Below are 24,553 nucleotides of genomic sequence, written 5' to 3'. Positions count from 1 at the left end.
ACGATTTAGTGGGGCTGGGCGGCACATACTAAAAACACCTTGACATTGCGATATGGATTTGCTGCGGTTGAGACGTGCACAGGGTGCTATGCTGGGGGTCAGGGGCAACACCAGACCAACCTGGAAAAGGCAGTCTTCAGTTGTGTCCTGTCTCTTTCTTTGTTTCGTGGTATTTTTTTGCCACTTAAAAATTTTCAAATAATACATGAAAATATAAATAAGAGATTAACACTTACTCCAAATCTCTTCACCCAGAGATAATCACACTTGACCACTGGTGACCTTCCAGGTGTGTGTGTGTGTGTGTGTGTGTGTGTGTGTGTGTGTGAAGACAGCGTATTTTTTTATCATCATCATTAAGGTCAAGGAAAACTACGCAGTTATTCAACTGTAGCAATTTACCCACGTAAAACTCAACCACCAGCCTCGCATATGTGTCTGCATTTTATTTTAGGAAAACATAAATCGGGTCACAACACATCTTCGGAAAGCAGGATAAGTAAGAAACACACAGACGGGATCTGAAGAGCAAATCTGGTGCCGCCGTCACGTTCCAGGGCGGAGCTGACATGAAGATATTCTCTTCCAGGAAAAGTGAGGTTCGCTCAAGCTGCAAAGCCCAGAGGGTCAGCAGATTTACAGCATCGTTTAAAGGGTTGAGTTATGACGGCTTCTAGGGATTGATTAGCTGAGCACACCCACCCGGAATTCAGTTAGGGGATGAGGAGGAGGGGGGAGATGGTGGTGGCGATCGTTTTCATGTAGTTTTCAAAGTCACTTCCGAAAAGGAGGATGAGGAAATAGTTGAGTATCCCAGCCAGGGACATGAGGAACAGGAACAGGATGATGCGTTTCCCAAATATGTAGCCACGTGTGCTGGAAAAAAAAGGGAAGAGAAAACTGTAGAGGCAGCACAAATGATACCAATTTAACAAGAAACGTTATCACGTTGAGGTACATGGGGTTTAAATTACAGCTCCTTTTACTCAAGAATGCTCCATTTACTTTATATGAAGGATGGAAGTGTCTTAGCTACTATTAGTCATTGAATCTATTTCAAAACCAAGCTAAGAGAGCCTCACGCCCATCACCATTAGGGCTCTGCTCTCCGGCTTCTCAGTGCCATCGGAACGCCAGCTCCTGGACGGCATGAGGGTGGTGGCTTCTGCTGGTCCGCGGGGTTCTGACCGGGGACTAGGACCCCATGGGCTGCCTAAGACCCTCTCCAGGAGCGCCTGTAGGAGCTGTGCTGGCCAGCGTGTAGCGTGCAGGACTTTCAGGGCCTCTATGTGAGAAGATGGTTTAAACGAGCCAAGAAGCCTGGTGGAATCTAAGCGGTGCTTTGCATCCGAGGGCTCGATCTAGTCTCCTGAGCTGCCTGGGAATAACCCATGTTCGCACTAATGAGAGCCAACCCCCAGCACTGGAAGGCAGGCCCTTACAATTGAAGTGAATCAGGGGAGGGAGACTTTTCCTCGCCTTCTCTCAGAGGCTCAAAATCCTAAGCCGCTTAGACAGAGCATCAGCTGGGGTCAGGAGGCGTCTCCCCAGCGACATGTGACCACCTAGCTGTGCATAGGGGCTGCCCTGGCTTCCTCTCTCCCCTGCAGCATCCTCCTGTGACGGCTGTGGCTGGTCCATCTGTGCAGCACCGGCACATCTGGAAAGTCCAGCCCAGTGAGTCTCTAAGGCTGTTAGTAAAGACCCCGGCGAGGGGCCCCTGTGGCAATCAGGAGTGCTCCCCGAGATCAGCCAGCTCAGCTAAACAGACGCCTTAATGCTGCTTGGCCCTTGTTTGCTACAATCAGAGAGCAGAATGTGGCATCCACAGGCTCGACGTCAGAAATTTTATCGTTTTGAAAGGGACCCAAAGGTTCATAATGCATCTCCTAATATTCCTGTGTCGAGAATTTGAAAATCATTCCACGGTTGAGCATGAACGTCCTCGCTGCCCACAGTGTCCCGTGCACCAGCAGCACAGACACCTGTTGGAAATGCAGAATCCCAGGTCCCTCCCCAGATCCACTGGGTCAGAACCTGCGCCACTGACGAGCTCCCTCTGTGACTCCCGGGCCCAGTAAAGTCTGGGAGGCACTGCCCGCTGCCAGCACCCTGCTCCTTTTTAGCCGGCTGTGTTCCTCTGTCTTTGGTTTCCTGTTCACGGTCCTGCTCAGGAAGGGACACATTCTAGCTCTTTGTTGGGGAAAAAAAAGTTTGGTCCCAAAAGAAAAGCGAACTGAATTGTATCCCCCGCATTCACGTCATACCGCAGAATGACTATTTAGAAAGAGGGTCTTTAAAGAGAGGTAATTAAGGTCAAATGAGGTCACTGGGGTGGACCCTAACTCACCATAAATGGTGTTCTTATAAAAAGAGGTGAAGACACAGACATGCACAGAGGGAAGACCACTGAGGACAAAGGGAGAAGACGGCCGTCTGCAAGCCAAGGAGAGAGGCCTCAGGGGAAACCAACGCCCCTGACATCTTCGTCTTGGACTTCCAGCCTCCAGAACTGTGAGAAAACGCGTTTCTGTTGTTTAAGCCCCCCAGTCTGTGGCACTGTGTTACGGCGGTCCTCAAAGACAAATACAGAGAATTACCTGCTAAGCTGGTAAGGAACTGAAAAGAAAGCAAACAAGTCTATTTTTCAGCCAGAGAATAGAAGCTTCAGAGAAATTAAATTGTTAAAAGTCAACTATTGTAGTGACTCAGACTTCTCACATGAATGAGGCCACCATATGCTCATTACAGAAACAAGGAAAAGTGATTTGTGAAGCTATTTCAGAACCTGCTCAAGATAAATCTGTGGCGAAGGATGAAACGGGAGTACCTCCTGATGAAACAGTGGTGTTCTTGATTTGGGTAGGAAGTTTCTAAGGATTCGAGGCATATCTCCCCTAAGGAGATGGGCCTATGGTGCTTTAACTCTTCCCAGACAAGAACTCAGCACGCTGTCACGTGCAGGGCTACGTGTGAACGGGGGGCCCCCCTGTCCAGCCCTTCATTCACTGCATTTTTAAGTCTCAAGCTTGGGGATGGGCTTTTGAAAACTGTGTCCATTATCATTTCTGTAAGCTCAATATTTGGGGTCTTGCACGGTGCCCCTGACTCTGGGAGATTCCCAGGTCTCTGCCATGCTTACTGTTATCACCTCACAACTGACACAGTACCTGCTCAGAGCAGGTGGTCAGTAAAGGTCCTGAATGATGCGGAGTGAACGAGGGGGGCGTAGGCAATGAGGAGAAGGTGGGCTCGGGTAACCCGAATTCACAGGCCTCGAGTCGCAGCCAATCTTTGCCCAACCAGCTCTGAGCTGAGAACTTCAAATTGCAAAGAGGAACTTAGTGGGAGCTCCACCAGGGAACAGGGCTCTGAGGGACAAGCAGACAGAGCAGCCTAGATGCCAGGCAGGTGGTAAAAGGCAGATAGTCTTGTAGCATCAGGCCAACTGCCATTGAGTTTGGGCCCAGATAGTAGCTCAGAAGGAAAGGGGAAGAAACTAAAATTCACCCTACACTGCAGTGTCGTTAAGGATGCTACTGACGACCTAATCAGGACAGGGAGAAAGGGGTCACCGTGTAAGGAGAAGGACTGAGAATAAGAGCCATAACTTCTAGGAGGAGTAAAGGAGACAGATGTAAAATTCTTGCAGGGCAGCCTGAAGCCGGAAGGCGAGGAACCCACCCACTGGACCAAAAATGACACTGGAACTTCTGCAGGGGTCAGAGCCAAAAGATGATCTAGAGCCCAGGGGAGAAAGTTCTGGGGAAGGATCTCACTGAGCAGTAACCTCCATGCGCTGGTGAGGCCAAGAACTAAAGCAGGTCTGGAGGGCATTAAGGCATCTGCAGAGTCCAAGGGTGACACAGCCCAGGGACAGAAGGACGGGGGAAGGAGAGGAGTCTACAGCAGAAGAGGGATTAGCAAGTAGTTTCTAGAAGGCAGAATTAAAAATCCCCTTGACCTGGGGACTTCCCTGGCAGCCCAGCGGTTAAGACTCTGCGCTCCCAATGCAGGGGGCATGGGTTCGATCGCTGGTCGGGAAACTAAGATCCCGCATGCCCCACGGCACAGCAAAAGAAAAAAAAAATCCCCTTGACATGACCACAGAGGCCCTCAGGCTATATTTTGGTCTAAATTAGGATCAGACACTTCATCTAGTGTGTCTCGTTTCTGCTGATGACAACTGCCCAGAACGCTGTGTTGAGAAAGTATGGTGAGGCCGTGCTAGGTCTCGGCGGGAAGGAGCACGATGATGACTAGTAACGCATGTGCAGGGGTGGCGACAAGGGTCCAGCACTGGTACAGACAGTGGGCTAAGGGGCGATGGGACCTTCTTTCTACCACCTGATGGGGGGGATTGAAGAGCACAGGCCTCATTTCAATGAGGTCCAGACACGTGTCCATTTTTAAGTCTATTGTCCTGTTGTGTATTCTTGTTCATTCCCTAGTAGTGACTACCTTTGAAATGAAAAGAGCCTGCGGGTAAGCGGACATATTTTGTCATGTCCCACAGAGTGTCTTGGAATTAAAGCAACTTTAAGGGAATTCCCTGGTGGTCCAGTGGTTAGGGCTCCGTGCTTTCACTGCCGTGGCCCCGGGTTCAATCCCTGGTCGGGGAACTAAGATCCCGCAAGCCACGCGGCGTGGCCAAAAAAATTAAAAATTAAAGCAACTTTAAGATCTCAGGCAAGTGGTGACGGATAAAGAGGAGACCAGTGACTGGGCTGAATTCCTGGGACTTTGGGGGAGGAAGACGGGGCTTCGGGGGGAGCCAGCCGGGAGAGCAGAACCCCTCATTTCATTGATAGTTACTCTGCCCCCTTCGACTCTGGACAACAGGTAAACCTCTGGGGAAAGGCAGAATAGCGGTTTTCCAGGATAAAGAAGAATAAAGAATATCACTGAGGACAGCGTTGACAAGGATGTGCGAGGTAATGGAGTTGTGGTTTTAGAGGATAAACAAAAACGCCGCTAGAGAGGAATGAGGGGGAGGTGAGCTTGGAGGAGACTTGCTGGGGGTACCACCATTCCTCTCCGGCCGCAGCTGACCATCCAACCACCGGAAATCACTCAGCTTCGCAGGCCCCCGGGTTCCCCAAAAGCAGTGCTTTCACCTGGTGACCTTCTGGGATGGCACTGCCTTTGTCACCGCCGAAGGAGGCTCCCTGAACGGAGAGTCCCTTATCCACTAGAGGGGGCGCTATTGTGAGAGACAGAGAGAAGTGAAGCCAGGCAAGGGAGAGACATGGAGCCGGAGGCTGGGGTCAGCGTGTGGGCGGAGCTCCCAGAGCATCTTCCCAGCCTTCAGAGCCCATCAGGAATTCTGATCGCTCAGGAACTGGTGGAAATTGTAACTCAAACATTTCTTCTTCAAGTATTATCATTTATTTTACTAAAATCCAGCCTTCCCAACCCAGGTCTAGGCAAAGTACAATTGCCGCTTTGGGCGACATCTGTAAGCAGCGCAGTGGTGACTCTATCCACTGGCTCCGTCTGATGCCTGCTAGCGCATCTTACTTTCTCAACATTCTTTCCGCTGGTCCCCGGATGATCTGTTACTCAAGGGAACTCATCACAAGGTGCAAGCTTTAGTTCTCGTTTCTCTAGGCAAACAATGAAATGTTTCACTCACTGGAGGCCTTGGGAAGCCAGACAGAGACCGTCATTCAAGCCCCAGACTCTGCAGGGTGGGAGTAGAGGGTGTGGGGTTGCAAAGAATGCGTTAAAGCATCCTTTGTGAGCCCAGCACCGTGTGGGGGAATTTTTAAATGGGAAAACTAGTCAAGGGCCCCAGCTGTATTTCAGAACCAGCAAAGCTCAAGGAGAAAAGGACGAGGGGTCCTAGTCGGCCTCTGCCCTCCCACCCTGAGTGGTCCCACAGGGCCTTAAATGGTAGACGGAATACTGTTGTGAATGACCACTCTTCCAGCTGGAAAAGTACGACTCCCTGCACGGTTCTTAAACAGTCCCAGTGGCCTACCTCTGCGTTCTCTCCCCCAGGTAGCCAACAAAGTACTTTTGCCTCACAACCAGGTACATCAGTCCAGCAAAAGCCGCAGGAACTAAGTGGAAAAAGGAAAACACCTTGCGTTAGCGTCGCTGACACCAAAGCATGCTAAGTTAACCCAGCATTAATACAGTCATGATGCAATCAATGCTGGTCACGAAACTGAGCAGAGGCCTCAGCTTCTGCCAGTCAGGGCCGATGTGAAGTTCAGCAAAGAGCCTGCAGCTGGAAGAAACCTGAGATCTTTAATAATAGTCATGTTGCGAAGTAAGTCAGAAACAGAAAAACAAATACCGCATGCTAACACGTGTATATGGAATCAAAAAAAAATGGTTCTGAAGAACCTAGGGGCAGGACAGGAATAAAGATGCAGATGTAGAGAATGGACTTGAGGACATGGGGAGGGGGAAGGGTAAGCTGGGACGAAGTGAGAGAGTGGCATGGACATATATACACTACCAGATGTAAAATAGATAGCTAGTGGGAAGCAGCCGCATAGCACAGGGAGATCAGCTCGGTGCTTTGTGACCACCTAGAGGGGTGGGATAGGGAGGCTGGGAGGGAGAGGCAAGAGGGAGGGGACATGGGGATATATGTATATGTATAGCTGATTCACTTTGTTATAAAGCAGAAACTAACACACCATTGTAAAGCAATTATACTCCAATAAAGATGTTAAAAAAAAACTCAACAGAAAAAATAAAACAAAACAATCTAGTTAGAAATTTAACAAAAGACATGAAAGGTATTTCAGCAAAGGGGATGTACAAATGGCAAAAAAAAAAAAAAAGCACATGAAGATTACTCTCATTAGACATTATAAGGAAGCACAAATGAAAACGATAATGAGACATCACTACACACCTATCAGAATGGCTAACAAAAAATAACGATGACACCAAACACTGATGAGGCTACATATTGCTGGTGGGAATGTGAAATGTTACAGTCTGGTAAAGACGTCAAGAGTTTCCTACAAAACTAAACATGGAATTACCATATGGTACAGCAACTGTACACTTGGGCATTTATCTCAGAGAAATAAAAAATTATGTTCACATAAAAATAATAAGAATAATAGTCATGTTACCCTGTATTGGCATCACGGTGTAGTTTACAAAGTCTTTTCAAACCCTTCATCTAATTTGAATCCTTTTCACATGATTGATATCATCTTTTCTATTTCCAGATGTGGAAACATGGGCTCCATTGGCCAAGGGGCTTGTTTAAGACTGTCAGCTTGTAAGTGTGTGTGTGTGTGTGTGTGTGTGTGTGTGTGTGTGTGTGTGTGTGTGTTTGGGAGGAGAGCTGGACTTGAACCCAGAGCCCTGCTCTGAAGCTGGTTCTCTTCAAAGTACACCCTTCACCTGTGGGCCTCCAGGAATTGCAACGTGCAACCTTTTCTGAACAATTGCTACAGTTCAGGAAAGATCTCTGGGGAAAGAAATGCCCTTTGCATTCCAGCCAAATAAACCCATGGAGGCCTGAACACTTGGAGCTGAGAGTTAGGAAACCCAGCCCCACCAGGACTATTACATCTGGAGCTAATGCTTAACTCATTCCACATCTGGACAAAGGGCTGATTACAGCTTTCCTACCTATCAGGAATTAATATGCAGGTGAAACAGAAGTATGGGTATAAAAGCTCTGTGAAAACCCCCCAGCGTTATTCAAATACCAAATTAAGTGCATTAACTGAGCACTTTTTGTGTGTCACGTACTGCCCGAGGCATACCGGGTACTCTGGTTTCCGATCCTCTCTTCTCTGAAGGTCACAAAATTGTCACAATTCACAATTTGCCTTGGACAAAGTCTTTCCTGGTTGGTCCCTTCCGGGTGGCTCTGCTCTACCTTACCGACCCATCTCTCTTTCACTGGGAGCTAAGGTGAATATAACCTAAAAGAAACCAGGGTGCAAAGTGGCTGAACTCCTTGCCCATGTGCAGGGAATGGCGCCCCCCTCTGGTGTGGACCTGGGCTGCTTGGAACACCAGGAGAGGTGTCGTGGATTCAAATCCAGGGTCTAAAATTCTCAGGTTTGAGCAAGTTCCCCTGGGGTTTGGGTTCCTGCTCTGTAAAGTGATGGGTTTGGGCTGGGGCTCCTTTCACCTAAAAAATTCTACAATCTACCATATTCATAGGAAGTGATGATTACTGAACAGGGGTGACTGACACTTCTGTCTCCCAGCAATGCCAACACTTGTTTTGGCAGAAAATGCATATTTCCAGCACCCTGAAACCCCTTCCAACTCCCTTTGTATTTAACTAACCAGAACAACTCCAGATTCACCTGTATCAAGTATCGTCTAAGACATAAAAGGAAGCATCTCTCCTACTCTAAGTGTAGTTTGACTTGATTTTTCAAGTGATGCCAGACATGTTTCTTATTTAACTGAGGACAGAAAGTGGGAAATAAAGAGTGAGCTTACTGACAGCCTTACAGCACACATGATATTCCTGAAGTGGTTTCTGCTACCATCCCTCACCTCTCTTCTCTCTCACTGCACCTTATTCTTTTCCTTCATGGCATGTCTCACTCTTGGCAAAAATTTATCCATTCATTTATTTTCTATGGTCCATCTCGCCAACTGCTGCGTGCTTCACCACCATCTCTGTTTTATTTATCGCTGTGTATCCAGGGACAGGGCTTGGCACATAGTAGGTGTTCAATGTATATTTTTATGGAAATAAATAAAGTAAGAGGATACTTGTGAAAAATCCAGGATTTAGCCTGAAAGACCTGGGTTCCCATCCTGGCTCTGTTATTCACCAGCTGAGCAACCTTGAAAAAGTCACTTTATGTCCCTGAACCGAAGGGTCCTCAAAGGTAACAGGGGGAAATAATATCTACTTTACCTACTTTATAGAATGAGTGAAGGCAATAAGGATGAAATCATTTATCAGGGGACACTAGTGGCCTTTTGTCATGCACCGCTGGGCCACAGCATGGAAGCCGGCCAGGTCATGCCGAGCCTTCACCAGACACAGGGCCAGTCTTCAAAGGGGACCAAAAATACCACACAGGGATTTCCCTGGCGGTCCAGTGGAAGACTCTGTGCTTCCAATGAGGGGGGCGCGGGTTCGATCCCTGGTCTGGGAACTAGAGCCCACATGCCGCGTGGCACAGCCAAAAAGAAAAAAAAAAAAACCACCACTCAGGTTTCCATTTAATTTTAAATCAACTCTGGGTGTCAACGTGCTGAAGTCAAGACCGTGGGCTGCTAAGAACCGGGGAGGCTGGAGACCTGGACCGAAGAAGGATCACCATGCAGAAGCCGATTGGCAGGACAGCCAAGTGACAGCTGGCCCAGAATAGACCCCTCGGGCGCTCTCATTTAGAATGCCCTTGCATCTGAGCTAACACTGCTTAAGGATTCTGAGCCACATTTAGCCTTAAACCACCCTTGTCAGCGCAGCCACTCTCCACCAGCCACCAGGGGGCCAGCATTAGCGACGCATTACCGCAGGGCTCCGCGCGGGCATCCCGCACGCTGAAACACAGCCTCCGGAGGGTCTCGCCTCTCCAGGGCTTCATGGATTGGAGCTGGAGGGCAGGCAAAGCCTTTTCAGCAGCTCCTGGTGATGCATCACGTTTCAGAAAGCGAACACGCAGGAGAAGCCTGGGTTACCTTGGCTGCAGAGAAGCCCGGCGCTCCAGAGCGTGACGAGGAAGGTGGGATACGCATCCACACAGTTCTGGCTGTAGGATAAACACACAAGGGGAAACGTCAGAAGACACGCTACTGCAGCGCAGTCTGAAAATTACCCGAAACCCCGAATTAATCATCACTGTCGCGCACAGCACAAACCCCATTCATAATTCCACTGACCTTTACCTGATAAGGCGTCAGAAACAGACAGCGGTGTGTGTAAAGCGGACACGAGTTCGGAAACCATCCACTCCCTTCCTCGGTGGAGCCGATCGGAGACCCACTTTCTTGACGGATTCGCCTTGGCAGGATTCCTGTTCTCGGTTACGCCAAAGCGCTTCTTGGAATCGAAAAGTGAGCGCTGTGGACAGCAGGTTGCCGGAGCAATGGCCTTGTGCAGGGCTCAGTCCTCACGCCCGTGCTGGTGTCTTACACCCTTGGTCTCCTTTAAACTCAAGCAATCCTGTGAGCACACATGGTGACTGCATGCGTTTCCTGGGGCTGCTGGGACAACTAGCCACAAGCTCAGTGGCTTAAAACAAGACAAATTGATTATCTGGAGGTCAGAAGTCTGAGATCGGTCTCATTGGGCCAAAATGAAGGTGTCCACATGGCTGCATTCCTTCTGGAGATGCATCGCTTCTGTCTCCTTGCTTTTCCCAGCTTCTAGAGATCGCCTGCATTCCTTGGCTTGTGGACCCTTCCAACCTCAAAACCAGCAATGTCTGATCATGTCTTCTTTGCGACACCAACTCTTCTGCCTCCTTCTCCCACATTTGAAGGATCCTTGTGATTACATTGGGTCCCACCCAGATAATCCAGAATAATCTCTTAAATTGAACTTAAATTCAGCTGGTTAGCAACCTTGATTCCTCCTTGCCACGTAACATAACCCATTCACATGTTCCCGAGATTAGGATGTGAACACCTTTGGAGGTCATTATTCTACCACATATACTACCATATATACTACCACAATTATTCTACCACATATACTACCATATATACTACCACAATTAGTCTCATGTTTCAGTCTACCATATATACTACCACAATTAGTCTCATGTTTCAGATGAGAAACTGAATCTTGAAGAAGTTGAATAACTTGCGCAGGGTCACCCAGCTACAGAGTAGCAAAGCCAGGATTCACAGCCTGGTCAGTACAACTCTAAAACCAGGTGTGTTACCTCTTCGACTCCACAGGCACATCTCAGAAATAGAGTGGCTTCAGTTCCACACCACCACGATGAAGCAAATACCAGATAAAGCAACTCACAGGAATGTTTTTGTTTCCCAGTACACATAAAAGTGATGTTTATGCTATACTGTAGTCCACTGTATGTGCAATAGCATTATGTCTAAAAAACAAGGTACATAACTTAATTTAAAAATATGTTATTGCTAAAAAATGCTAACCATCATCCGACAATGCAGGGCTGCTGCAAACCTTCAATTTGTAAAAAAAACAAAAACAAAAAACCCCACAGTGTCTGTGAAGCACAATAAAAAGAGGGATGCCTGCACTAAAGCAAACAGCAAGTGTTCTCGAGTTTACAGCCGAGATCAGAACAATCAACATGCACATCCATGGAAACACACACAAGAAGACTCAAAAGAGGAGAGCAATGCAATAGAGCAGGGAGGATTTGGTGACTAGGATTTCGTCCCCCACCTGACATTAACCTGCTGTCTGTCACGGGCAAAGCAATCTCTCTGGACTTAGTTTCCTTACCAGTTAACCTAAGAGACTAATACAGAGTAACTCTGAGACCCACTTAAGCTCTAAGAGTCGATGGTCTAATGTACTGGTTCTCAAGGTGTGGCCCCTGGATCAGAGGTCACATCAGAATCACCATGGAACTTGTTGAAAATGCAAATGTTAATGCCTTCCTTGGACCTAAGGAATTAAAAACTCTGAGGGCAGGCCCAGCAAGAGTTTTAACAGCCCCCCAGGTGATTCTGATACGTACTCAAGTTTGAGAACCACTGGTCTAAAGTAATTCGAACTGTATAGGTAAAAGCAAAGATGCAATTTTCAAATTACATTTGGCCTTTTATCCAAATTCCTTCCTTGGATTCTTCATCTGGATCCTTCCTGATCTGGTTCTCATAGAGTTCCTCCTAAAAGTTAGCCTTGAAGCCTCGTTCAAACCAATAGGATCTCACGATTCAGCTGGTACCACTGAGAACCCTGGAATGACCAGCCTTTGGTCTGTCCCCTGCAGAGAACCCAGAGGTTGGGTCACGGGGGCCTTCAGATCTTTCTGATGGTCAAAAAATCCTTTACTGGAGAAGTCAACAAATGGAAAAAGGAAGAAACCAATGTACCCTGTCCTGGATAGACACAGGAGAGCCAGAAGAGCCCTGATGACACTGCTGGGGGCTCTGGATACCCAGGATTTCCATGGATCTATGGACACAGTAAGAACTCCAAAGGGCAGGAGTCCCTTACAAATCTGCCATTTGCGGTGAAGCACCTAGTGAGTAAACAAGCCCCAAAGTGATAACTGTAGCAGCCGCTAAGCAACTGCATCACATCCATTCTTACACCTCATTAGAGACACAAAACTGCAGCCTCAGGACTGAGAGAAGATCCATCTCCCAGTTCCAGAAAACTAGAGAGAACATTCCCTTTTATTTAGTTGAATAATGTTCCATGTCTGATGGGATCTAATACCTGACGCTCCAACAGTTTGAAAATCTATTAATATCAAAGCTCTCCCCTGCTTCCTCTCATTCTCATGCTTCTGTTTTGTTTGTTTTGAAGTTGTGATTTTGTCTGGGTGATGCAAAATTTTAAAAAATTCTTCATTGTCCAAGGGATGTGCTCACAGAGAGAAGTGTTAGAAGCATTAGATCAGCCATTCAATCATTCCTGCCTCTTATATCAAGTCACCATGGGCCCTGGTACAACACAGTCTGCCTGGAATTGAACGAAATTCTCCCAACTCTAAGAAAATGGGCTCTTCTCTGGATTTCCAGAATACGCCCAGAAACCTAACCCCCACTCTGGCTCAGGCCTGTCGCTCTCCCCATGCAGGACCTCTGACACATCTTCCATCCACAGCTGCGTGCACACACGCCCCTCCTCGCCAGAGGACTGCTGCTGTGCTGAGCTCAAGCAGCTTTTGTCCTTTGGTCAGTGATACAGCTGCCTTTAGAGACCTTAGAGGTCACTCGTGTGGTCCCTAAAGTCACAAAGCCTGGGTCCCACCCGGGGCTGCCACTTTTTTTTTTTCAGTATTAAAATGTTTAATTTTATATTGTCTTTACCACCTTTAATCTTCTTCTTTTTTTAACATCTTTATTAGAGTATAATTGCTTTACAATGGTGTGTTAGTTTCTGCTTTATAACAAAGTGAATCAGCTATACATATACATATATCCCCATATCTCCTCCCTCTTGCGTCTCCCTCCCACCCTCCCTATCCCACCCCCTAGGTGGTCACAAAGCACCGAGCTGATCTCCCTGTGCTATGCGGCTGCTTCCCACTAGCTATCTATTTTACATTTGGTAGTGTATATATGCCCATGCCACTCTCTCACTTCGTCCCAGCTTACCCTTCCCACTCCCCATGTCCTCAAGTCCATTCCCTACGTCTGCATCTTTATTCCTGTCCTGCCCCTAGGTTCTTCAGAACCATTTTTTTTTTTTTTAGATTCCATGTATATGTGTTAGCATACAGTATTTGTTTTTCTCTTTCTGACTTACTTCACTCTGTATGACAGACTCTAGGTCCATCCACCTGACTACAAATAACTCAATTTCGTTTCTTTTTATGGCTGAGTAATATTCCACTGTTATATGTGCCACATCTTCTTTATCCATTCATCTGTTGATGGACACTTAGGTTGCTTCCACGTCCTGGCTATTGTAAATAGAGCTGCAATGAACATTGTGGTACATGACTCTTTTTGAATTATCGTGTTCTCAGGGTATATGCCCAGTAGTGGGATGCCTGTGTCTTATGGTAGTTCTATTTTTAGTACTTTAAGGAACCTCCATACAGTTCTCCATAGTGGCTATATCAATTTACGTTCCCACCAACAATGCAAGAGTGTTCCCTTTTCTCCACACCCTCTCCAGCATTTATTGTTTGTAGATTTTTTGATGATGGCCATTCTGACTGGTGTGAGGTGATACTTCACTGTAGTTTTGATTTGCACTTCTCTAATGATTAGTGATGCTGAGTATTCTTTCATGTGTTTGTTGGCAATCTGTATATCTTCTTTGGAGAAATGTCTATTTAGGTCTCCTGCTCATGTCTGGATTGGGCTGTTTGTTTTTTTGATATTCAGCTGCATGGGCTGCTTGTAAATTTTGGAGATTAATCCTTTGTCAGTTGCTTCAAAATATAGGCAAATATTTTCTCCCATTCTGAGGGCTGTCTTTTCATCTTGTTTATGGTTTCCTTTGCTGTGCAAAACTTTTAAGTTTCATTAGGTCCCATTTGTTTATTTTAGTTTTCATTTCCATTTCTCTAGGAGCTGGGTCAAAAAGGATCTTGCTGTGATTTATGTCAGAGTGTTCTGCTTATGTTTTCCCCTTAGAGTTTTATAGTGTCTGGCCTTACATTTAGGTCTTTAATCCATTTGGAGTTTATTTTTGTGTATGGTGTTAGGGAGTGTTCTAATTTCATTCTTTTACATGTAGCTGTCCAGTTTTCCCAGCACCACTTATTGAAGAGGCTGTCTTTTCTCCATTGTATATTCTTGCCTCCTTTATCAAAAATAAGGTTACCATATGTGCGTGGGTTTATCTCTGGGCTTTCTATCCTGCTCCATTGATCTAGATTCCTGTTTTTGTGCCAGTACCATACTATCTTAATTACTGTAGCTTTGTAGTATAGTCTGAAGTCTGGGAGCCTGATTCTACCAGCTCCATTTTTCTTTCTCAAGATTGCTTTGGCTATTCGTGGTCTTTTGTGTTTCCATACAAATTGTGAAATTTTTTTGTTCTAGTTCTGTGAAAAATGCCATTGGTAGTTTGATAGGGATTGCATAGAATCTGTAGACTGCTTTGGGTAGTATAGTCATTTTCACAATGTTGATTCTTCCAATCCAAGAACATGTATATCTCTCCATCTGTTTGTATTGTCTTTAATTTCTTTCATCAGTATCTTATAGTTTTCTGCATACAGGTCTTTTGTCTCCTTAGATAGGTTTATTCCTAGGTATTTTATTCTTTTTGTTGCAATGGTAAATGGGAGCATTTCCTTAATTTCTTGTTCAGATTTTTCTTAGTGTTTAGGAATGCAAGACATTTCTGTGCATTAATGCTACTTTACCAAATTCATTGATTTGATTTGATTCATTGATTCATTGATCTAGTAGTTTTCTGGTAGCGTCTTTAGGATTCTCTATGTATAGTATCATGTCATCTGCAAACAGTGACAGTTTGCTTCTTTGCTGATTTGGATTCCTTTTATTTCTTTTTCTTCTCTCATTGCTGTGGCTAAAACTTCCAAAACTATGTCGAATAATACTGCTGAGAGTGGGCAACCTTGTCTTGTTCCTGATCTTAGTGGAAATGGTTTCAGTTTTTCACCACTGAGAATGATGTTGGCTGTGGGTTTGTCATATATGGCCTTTATTATGTTGAGATAAGTTCCCTCTATGCCTACTTTCTGGAGGGTTTTTATCATAAACGGGTGTTGAATTTTGTCAAAAGCTTTCTCTGCATCTATTGAGATGATCATATGGTTTTTCTCCGTCAATTTGCTAATATGGTTTATAACATTGATTTGCATATATTGAAGAATCCTTGCATTCCTGGGATAAACCCCACTTGATCATGGTGTATGATCCTTTTAATGTGCTGTTGGATTCTGTTTGCTAGTACTTTGTTGAGGATTTTTGCATTTATGTTCATCAGTGATACTGGCCTGTAGTCTTCTTTCTTTGTGACATCTTTGTCTGGTTGTATCAGGGGGTGATGGTGGCTTCGTAGAATGAATCTGCTATATTTTGGAAGAGTTTGAGAAGGATAGGTGTTAGCTCTTCTCTAAATGTTTGATAGAATTCACCTGCGAAGCCATCTGGTCCTAGGCTTTTGTTTGTTGGAAGATTTTAAATCACAGTCTCAATTTCAGTGCTTGTGATTGGTCTGTTTATATTTTCTACTTCTTCCTGGTTCAGTCTCAGAAGGTTGTGCTTTTCTAAGAATCTGTCCATTTCTTCCAGGTTGTCCATTTTATTGGCCTATACTTGCTTGTAGTAATCTCTCATGATCCTTTGGGTTTCTGAAGTGTCAGTTGTTACTTTGTCTTTTTCATTTCTAATTCGATTGATTTGAGTCTTCTTTTTCTCCTTGATGAGTCTAGCTAATGGTTTACCAATTTTTTTTATCTTCTCAAAGAAACAGCTTTTAGTTTTATTGATCTTTGCCACTGTTTCCTTCTTTTTTTTTTCATTTATTTCTGATCTGATCTTTTATGATTTCTTTCCTTCTGCTAACTTCGGAGGTTTTTTGTTCTTTCTCTAATTGCTTTAGGCGTAAGGTTAGGCTGTTTATTTGAGACGTTTCTTGTTTCTTGAGGTAGGATTGCTATAAACTTCCCTCTTAGAACTGCTTTTGCTGCATCCCATAGGTTTTGGGTCGTTGTGTTTTCATTGTCATTTGTTTCTAGGTATTTTTTTTTGATTTCCTCTTTGATTTCTTCAGTGATCCCTTAGTTATTAAGTAGTGTATTGTTTAGCCTCCATGTGTTTGCATTTTTTACAGATTGTTTTCCTGTAATTGATATCTAGTCTTATAGCACGTGGTCGGAAAAGATACTTGACACAATTTCAATTTTCTTAAATTTACCAAGACTTGATTTGTGACCCAAGATATGATCTATCCTGGAGAATGTCCCTTGAGCACTTGAGAAGAAAGTGTATTCTGTTGTTTTTGCATGGAATGTCCTATAAATATCAATTAAGTCCATCTGGTTTAATGTGTCATTTAAAGCTTGTGTTTCCTTGTTTATTTTCATTTTGGATGATCTGTCCATTGGTGAAAGTGGGGTATTAAATTCCCCTACTATGATTGTGTTACTGTCGATTTCTCCTTTTGTGGCTGTTAGCATTTGCCTTATGTATTGAGGTGCTCCTATGTTGGGTGCATAAATATTTAGAATTGTTATATCATCTTCTTGGATTGATCCCTTGTTCATTATGTAGTGTCTTTCTTTGTCTCTTGTAATAGTCTTTATTTTAAAGTCCATTTTGTCTGATATGAGAATTGCTACTCCAGCTTTCTTTTGATTTCCATTTGCATGGAATATCTTTTTCCATCCCCTCGCTTTCAGTCTGTATGTGTCTCTAGGTCTGAAGTGGATCTCTGGTAGACAGCATATGTACAGGTCTTGTTTTTGTATCCATTCAGCCAGTCTATGTCTTTTAGTTGGAGCATCTAATCCATTTACGTTTAAGGTAATTATCGATATGTATGATCCTATTACCATTTTCTTAATTGTTTTGGGTTTGTTATTGTACATCTTTTCCTTCTCTTGTGTTTCCTGCCTAGAGAAGTTCCTTTAGCATTTGTTGTAAAGCTGGTTTGGTGGTGCTGAATTCTCTTAGCTTTTGCTTGTCTGTAAAGTTTTAATTTCTCCCTCGAATCTGAATGAGATCCTTGCTGGGTAGAGTTATCTTGGATGTAGGTTTTTCCCTTTCATCACTTTAAATATGTCCTGCCACTCCCTTCTCACTTGCAGAGTTTCTGCTGAAAGATCAGCTGTTAACCTTATAGGGATTCCCTTGTATGTTATTTGTTGTTTTTTCCTTGCTGCTTTTAATATTTTTTCTTTTATTTAATTTTTGATGGGTTGACTAATATGTGTCTTGGTGTGTTTCTCCTTGGATTTATCCTGTATGGGACTCTCTGCGCTTCCTGGACTTGACTATTTCCTTTTCCTTATTAGGGAAGTTTTCAGCTATAATCTCTTCAAATATTTTCTCAGTCCCTTTCTTTTTCTATTCTTCTTCTGGGAGCCCTGTAATTCGAATGTTGGTGTGTTTAATGTTGTCCCAGAGGTCTCTGAGACTGTCCTCAATTCTTTTCATTCTTTTTTCTTTATTCTGCTCTGTGATAGTTATTTCCACGATTTTATCTTCCAGCTCACTTATCTGTTCTTCTGCCTCAGTTATTCTGCTATTGATTCCTTCTAGAGAATTTCAAATTTCATTTATTGTGTTGTTCATCATTGTTTGTTTGCTCTTTAGTTCTTCTTGGTCCTTGTTAAAAGTTTCTTGTATTTTCTCCATTCTGTTTCCAAGATTTTGGATCATCTTTACTATCATTACTCTGAATTCTTTTTCAGGTAGACTGCCTATTTCCTCTTCATTTGTTTGGTCTGGTGGGTTTTTTCCTTGCTCCTTCATCTGTGCGTTTCTCTGTCTTCTCATTTTGCTTAACTTACTGTGTTTAGGGTCTTCTCTTCGCAGTCTGCAGGTTTGTAGTTCCTGTTGTTTTTGGTGTCTGTCCCCAGTGGCTAAGGTTGGTTCAGTGGGTTGTGTAGGCTTCCTGGTGGAGGGGACTGATGACTCTGTTCTGGTGGATGAGGCTGGATCTTGTCTTTCTGGTGGGCAGGGCTGCATCCGGTGGTGTGTTTTGGGGTGCCTGTGACCTTATTATGATTTTAGGCAGCCTCTCTGCTAATGGGTGGGGTTGTGTTTCTGTGTTGCTAGTTGTTTGGCATAGGGTGTCCAGCCCTGTAGCTTGCTGGTCATTAAGTGGAGCTGGGTCTTAGCCTTGAGATGTTGATCTCTGGGAGAGCTTTCACCGTTTGATATTACATGGAGCTGGGAGGTCTCTGGTGGACCAATGTTCTGAACTCGGCTCTCCCACCTCAGAGGCACAGGCCTGACACCCGGCCAGAGCACCAAGACCCTGTCAGCCACACAGCTCAGAAGAAAAGGAAGAAAGAAAGAAAGAAAGAAAGAAAGAAAGAAAGTTATTAAAATAAAAAATAAGAAATTATTATTTAAAAAATTTTAAATTATAAAGTAATAAAAAATGAAAAAAAAAAGAAAGAAGAGAGCAATCAAACCAAAAAAAAAAAAAATCCACCAATGGTAGCAAGTGCTAAATCTATACCAAAAAAACCCATAAAAAATGGACAGACAGAACCCTAGGACATATGGTAAAAGCAAAGCTATACAGATAAAACCACACAAAGAAGCATACACACACACATTTATAAAAAGAGAAAAAGGAAAAAAAAAATATATCGTTGCTCCCAAAGTCATCTCCTCAATTTAGGATGATTAGTTGTCTATTCAGGTATTCCACTGATGCAGGGTACATCAAGTTGATTGTGGAGATTTAATCCGCTGCTCCTGAGGCTGCTGGGAGGGATTTCCCTTTCTCTTCTTTGTTCGCACAGCTCCTGGGGTTCAGCTTTGGATTTGGCCCCGCGCCTGCGTGTAGGTCACCTGAGGGCGTCTGTTCTTCGCTCAGACAGGATGGGGTTAAAGGAGCAGCTGATTTGGGGGCTCTGGCTCACTCAGGCCGGGGGGGAGGGAAGGAGGGGTATGGATGCCGGGCGAGCCTGCGGCGGCAGAGGCCGGCATGACATTGCACCAGCCTGAGGTGTGCCATGTGTTCTCCCGGGGAAGTTGTCCCTGGATCACGGGACCCTGGCAGTGGCGGGCTGCACAGGCCCCCAGGAGGGGAGTTGTGGAGAGTGACCTGTGCTCGCACACAGGCTTCTTGGTGGCGGCAGCAGCAGCCTTAGTGTCTCATGCCCGCCTCTGGGGTCCGTGCTGATAGCCGTGGCTCGCGCCCGTCTCTGGAGCTCCTTTAAGCGGCGCTCTGAATCCCCTCTCCTCGCGCACCCCAAGACAGTGGCCCCTTCCCTCTTAGGCAGGTCCAGACTTTTTCCCGGACTCTCTCCCAGCTAGCCGTGGCGCACTAGCCCCCTTCAGGCTGTGTTCACGCCACCAACCCCCGTCCTCTCCCTGCGATCCGACCGAAGCCCGAGCCTCAGCTCCCAGCCCCGCCCGCCCCGGCAGGTGAGCAGACAAGCCTCTCGGGCTGGTGAGTGCCGGTCGGCACCGATCCTCTGTGCGGGAATCTCTCCGCTTTGCCCCCCGCACCCCTGTCGCTGTGCTCTCCTCCGCGGCTCCGAAGCTTCCCGCCTCCACCACCCGCAGTCTCTGCCCGCGAAGGGGCTCCTAGTGTGTGGAAACCTTTCCTCCTTCACAGCTCTCTCCCACTGGTGCGGTCCCGTCCCTATTCTTTTGTCTCTGTTTTTTCTTTTTTCTTTTGCCCTACCCAGGTACGTGGGGAGTTTCTTGCCTTTTGGGAGGTCTGAGGTCTTCTGCCAGCGTTCAGTAGGTGTTCTGTAGGAGTTGTTCCACGTGTAGATGTATTTCTGAGGTATTTGTGGGGAAGAAGGTGATGTCCACGTCTTACGCTTCCACCATCTTGAAGGTCTCCCGGCTGCCACTTTTTGTCTGTGCGATTGTGGGTGCATTTCCTAGCCTCACTGAGTTTCAGTCTCCTCATCAATTGAAGGTGAATGGAGACATGAGTATTTATGGATACCTCCTTGGCTGTTGTGAGAATAAAATGAGAGAAAGCAGTGCCAGGCTCATAGTAAGCATTCAATAAATGGTGGCTATTATTCCTCCAACCTCTTCCTTCTTATAACCCCCAATGGAAATGTCTTTCCTACTGACAAATTATTGTGATTCCAAATATTCTTTTGTGCCATTTTTTCTGCAGGACAAAACTGACAAACCCACTTTGTCTGTCATTTCTTGAGGTCTAACTGCGAGCTACTCAGCAGATCTCTCAACAATTCACTGTGCTGTGTTCAATTGGATGCACCGCACTGCCAGTGTTTTTATGGAGAAAAGGATTCATTGCAATTTTCCCTTTCATTTTTCTCCACCTTTAGGAATGAGATATAGAAGCACTTAATGTTTTGCTAATTAATTTGGGTTTATTTAAAATAAGTAAATATGGGAGGGATAAATTAGGAGTTTGGGATTAAAATATACACACTACTATATATAAAATAGATAACCAACAAGAACCTACTGCATAGCACAGGGAACTATACTCAATATCTTGCAATAACCTATAATGGAAAAGAATCTAAATAAGAATATATGTGTGTGTGTATATATACATATATATATATAACGGAATCACTTTGCTCTACACCTGAAACTATTGGTGGTGGGGAAGTAGACCTGGTACAATTACAAATGAGACCGAAGAGGTAGGTGGTGAATTGTTCTTTCAATGACAAACTAACACAACATTGTAAATCAACTGTATTGCAATAGAACTTTAAATAAATATGTAAATAAGTAAATATCAATAATAACAGTAATAGTATCAATACTAATGAATAGAACCAACGTAGATGTACCACCTTCAAACCATTCACAAGTCCCTGCTACTTGGAAGTGGGTCCAGAGTGGATTCTGAGAAGTGTGGGGGGAGAAGGGACCTCAGGGTGTCATTTACCAAAATGCATCTTGTGAAACACTAAACCTTTGATATGCTCTAGAAAAAAAAAAAGGAGGGGTGTCTGTAGTTAAATAAGACCTCCCCTTCTTGTAGAACCAGGAATCACAGTGTCTTAGTACTTTAAAGTTTCTCAAAAGTCTTGCTGTACAGAACTTGTTCTTTTCTTTAACACCTGTTAACAGCCCATGAACTTGTAATCTATGGGTCACATTTTGGAAAATGACACATCTGCAGAGACCCATCTTCTCTCCACAACCTGTGCTCACCCACACTCATGGAGAAGAATCTTAGGTCAGTTAACTGAGACTTTTCTCCAAAAATCAAACTTTGACGGCTCTGGCTGCGCTCATCAACTGGGAACAGGGCTTTGACCTATGCTTTAGACACATGAAGAGAGAGTCAAGGTCGAGATCCTTTTAACTCTCAAACCCTGACTCAGCTCTGCCCTCGAGGGAGATGGGTGGTAGAGCAGCCCATTAACCGAGGCTGAGTCTGAGCTGAAGGCCTCACCTGGCTGGGACGTCTGTTTACCAACAGCCCCCAAATCTTGAACTCTCTGTATCACTCAACAGTCATACTTTATGCTGAAAAACATGCATCAGCCATTTCAATCCACCAGCATCATTTATTCTTTCTGCTATTTTTCCCTTTATGCAGTCTCTAAACATGTATGATCCCACACCCCATCAACCAAGAGTTTTGATCCTGCAACCCTATGACGGGTGTATTTATGTACAAATTATATACACATCCTACTCTCAACTGTATATTAAAACTGAGTAAAGTTCAATTTCCTATTTTTTAGATAGCAACATAAGATGCATGTTCTTTTCTTCTCAAACCCCTACGGCTCTTCTTGTACCCCTCTTTGGTGCTTTTGGACGCCCCTGGAGAAGCTATCACTGGGGATGACTTTCTCCCGGGCTAACAGGTAAGGCCCTTCCTGGTAGCTTCCTGGCTGGGGCACACAGACTGGGGGCTCCTGGCGTCGCCAGCAGGCGGCAGCCTCTGTGTTGATCTTCAGCACCTTCCACAACCCACCTCAGGCACACACAGGGTGCTGCCAGCTGGGTCAGGGAGGAAGCAGTCTTTGTAACAGAACCACAGTAGTGTCTGGGCAACCTTTTAATTACAGAAAATTCCCCTCCGCTCCCCCCTCCCCCCCCCCAAAGCTCCGACCTTCTCCACAGCTCTCTCCCTTCCCCTCCCTCTTCTGGCCCTCTCTCGGGGGTGGGTAAGTGGGAAAGTCACGTGGGTTTGGGAGCTGGGCGGCAGCACCCATGCGGTGGGGACCCCCAGGCGGCACCAATCACCCACCACTCTCCTCTAGCGCCTTCGGACGTCAGGGACGCCATCTGGAGGCTGGCAGCGAGGGCCAGGCGTCAGAGAGGCGTCTTCTGAGACGCAGAGCTAGTTCACTCCTGGGGGAAATGGCAGACACCAGGCGGCCTGGCCTGCCCCTGTTCTTCTTCATTTTCGGCAGGATGGAAACTTAGCTTCTCACCCGGTACCGAGAAATCCCGCTGCATGCAGCCCTGCGCCCCTTCTCCAGACGAGCCCAGCTGTGCCCCTAAGAACACGGGGCAGCCGGTGAGAATGTAGTGATCTGGGCGGGAAGAAGCTTCTCTTTCCGAACAGGTAGAATGGTATTCACGTTCTTTTGGATTCCACGTGGGGGGAGGTTCTGGCGTTACCCCTGACGGAGGACACTGTCCTTGCCCCTCTTGCACTCTTGCACGTGGGTGTGTCTGAGGGGACCTCTCCCATCTCCCCTGCAAACAGCACAGAGGGGCTGACGGCACCGCACACACTCTCCTCCACGTCCTGTAAATGTGAACATCTAATATGGCTTAAATCCCATCCTCACGCTTCTTCGATGGATTCTGAGAATTAACACACCGAAGGTCTGAATCTTAAGATGGAAATCTCCCTGTAAGTAGTTCAGGAAGGGATTTCCTCGGAATCAGACTGCGCAGGAGTGCTGGGTCTGAGGGGCTGGGGCCGACGGGAGACAGAGGGGCCTCGAGGGGCTGCATGTGCTTGTGCTATTCCTGCCGTTGCTTGTGTGGCCACGACTCCCACTTTGGAAGGATCTCTGGAGACATCCAAGTCACCTCCAAGCCGAGACTGAAGGCCAGCTCAGAGCTGCAGCCTCCCTTTCTCACAGGCCAATCACAGGCTCAGAGAAGCAGGTGACAGGCCGCTGGCTGAACCCTCTGTCTGAATGCGCTCAGCACAGAGGGAAATGAATGTTGGATTTGCATCCCACATAGCGCCCGCCTCCTTCACCGAGTTCTTCAGGTGTTTTCAAACAGCCTTTTCATTCGGAAGGAAAGCAGCAGAGGTGGGGAAGCCATTGCATAATTTCCCCATTCTTTCCGTTCTGGTTGCACCAGGAGACCTGGCTTAGGAAACGCACTAGAGTCCCCTCCAGACCCCATCGAGGGGACCAGAGGGGCTGCAGGCAGCTGCCAGCTGGTCCTACCTGTTGCTTCCGAAGCTGGCTGGTGAGCGATGGCTGGTTTTCCCGGCAGCCCCTCTGGACTAACGCCCCAGAAAATCGGTCAACTCCACGACTGAATGACTGGCTGAGAGGTCCCCGAACAGGCGGAGCTCCATCCCGCCATGTCACAGCCCCGCTTCCTCTCTTTACACACCAGCACTTGCTAAGATGATGAAAAGTGCCCCCAAAGTCTCCCAGGTGAAGTTCAAGCTTCCCTGGGAACCTCGCCTCCCCGGCCTTTGGAAGGTTAGCCCGGACAGACATGCAGCCCTGTGCCCATTGCCCCTCTCTGTCAGTTAGCAGTGTCAGGGTTTGGACTCACTTGGCAGTGTAGACCCGTTCAAAGGCAAGTGTCCCCGTCCTCTGGAAGCTCCACCCATTATGGGTCTTGCTTTCGTGCTCCAACTTGTGGGCAAAGAACCCTGCCAGGGGGAAAGGTTTGGATTTGGTTTATAACGGGGAACATCCACGAGCCTCGTATCCCATTATTTTACTAGAATGTTAGACGGTTCCTTAACTTGACGTCTAAAGAGCCCTAAATGTCCTCCATCAAATGCAACTGAGCAAACATTCATTCAGCAGCTACCCTCCATTAATCACTGCATCTGGTGTTGGTGACTCAATGGTGAGTAAGACACGACCCTCACTTTCAAGGATCCGACAGTCGGAAGAAATAGACAACCAAGTAAAGAAATTACACTACAGAGTGACTCGTGCTAAGATCAGACTGAGTGAGAATACAGAGCCATCGAGGGTCCAAGGGGGCAACTTAATTCAGTGTTTGGGACACAGAAGGATTCCTAGAGGAAGTGATATTTAAGATAAAATCGGAAGAACAAGTGTGGCAAGCAGAGGAGACCACTCCACTCTAGTGTAATGGCATGTGCAAAGGTCCAGAGGCAAGAACCTCTGGGGTTCAG

The 24,553-nt window shown here is 46.0% G+C and overlaps 1 protein-coding gene across 1 annotated transcript in view; it reads right to left on the bottom strand.

The window, feature by feature from the left end:
• Positions 1-426: 426 nt before the first annotated feature.
• The window catches only part of ALOX5AP (arachidonate 5-lipoxygenase activating protein), a 47,365-nt gene continuing 23,238 nt past the window's right edge, over positions 427-24,553 (bottom strand). Inside the window, exons 2-5 of the mRNA XM_060129540.1 lie at positions 23,956-24,055; positions 9,640-9,710; positions 5,984-6,065; positions 427-876 (exon numbers count right to left, since the gene is read on the bottom strand). Of these exons, the coding sequence (XP_059985523.1) occupies positions 714-876; positions 5,984-6,065; positions 9,640-9,710; positions 23,956-24,055 (416 nt within the window). The 3' untranslated portion in view covers positions 427-713. The remainder of the gene's footprint in view (positions 877-5,983; positions 6,066-9,639; positions 9,711-23,955; positions 24,056-24,553) is intronic.

The sequence above is a fragment of the Lagenorhynchus albirostris genome, chromosome 18, assembly GCF_949774975.1.
Source record: "Lagenorhynchus albirostris chromosome 18, mLagAlb1.1, whole genome shotgun sequence".
NCBI lineage: Eukaryota > Metazoa > Chordata > Mammalia > Artiodactyla > Delphinidae > Lagenorhynchus > Lagenorhynchus albirostris.
This window is presented reverse-complemented; position numbering and strand designations above follow the sequence as displayed.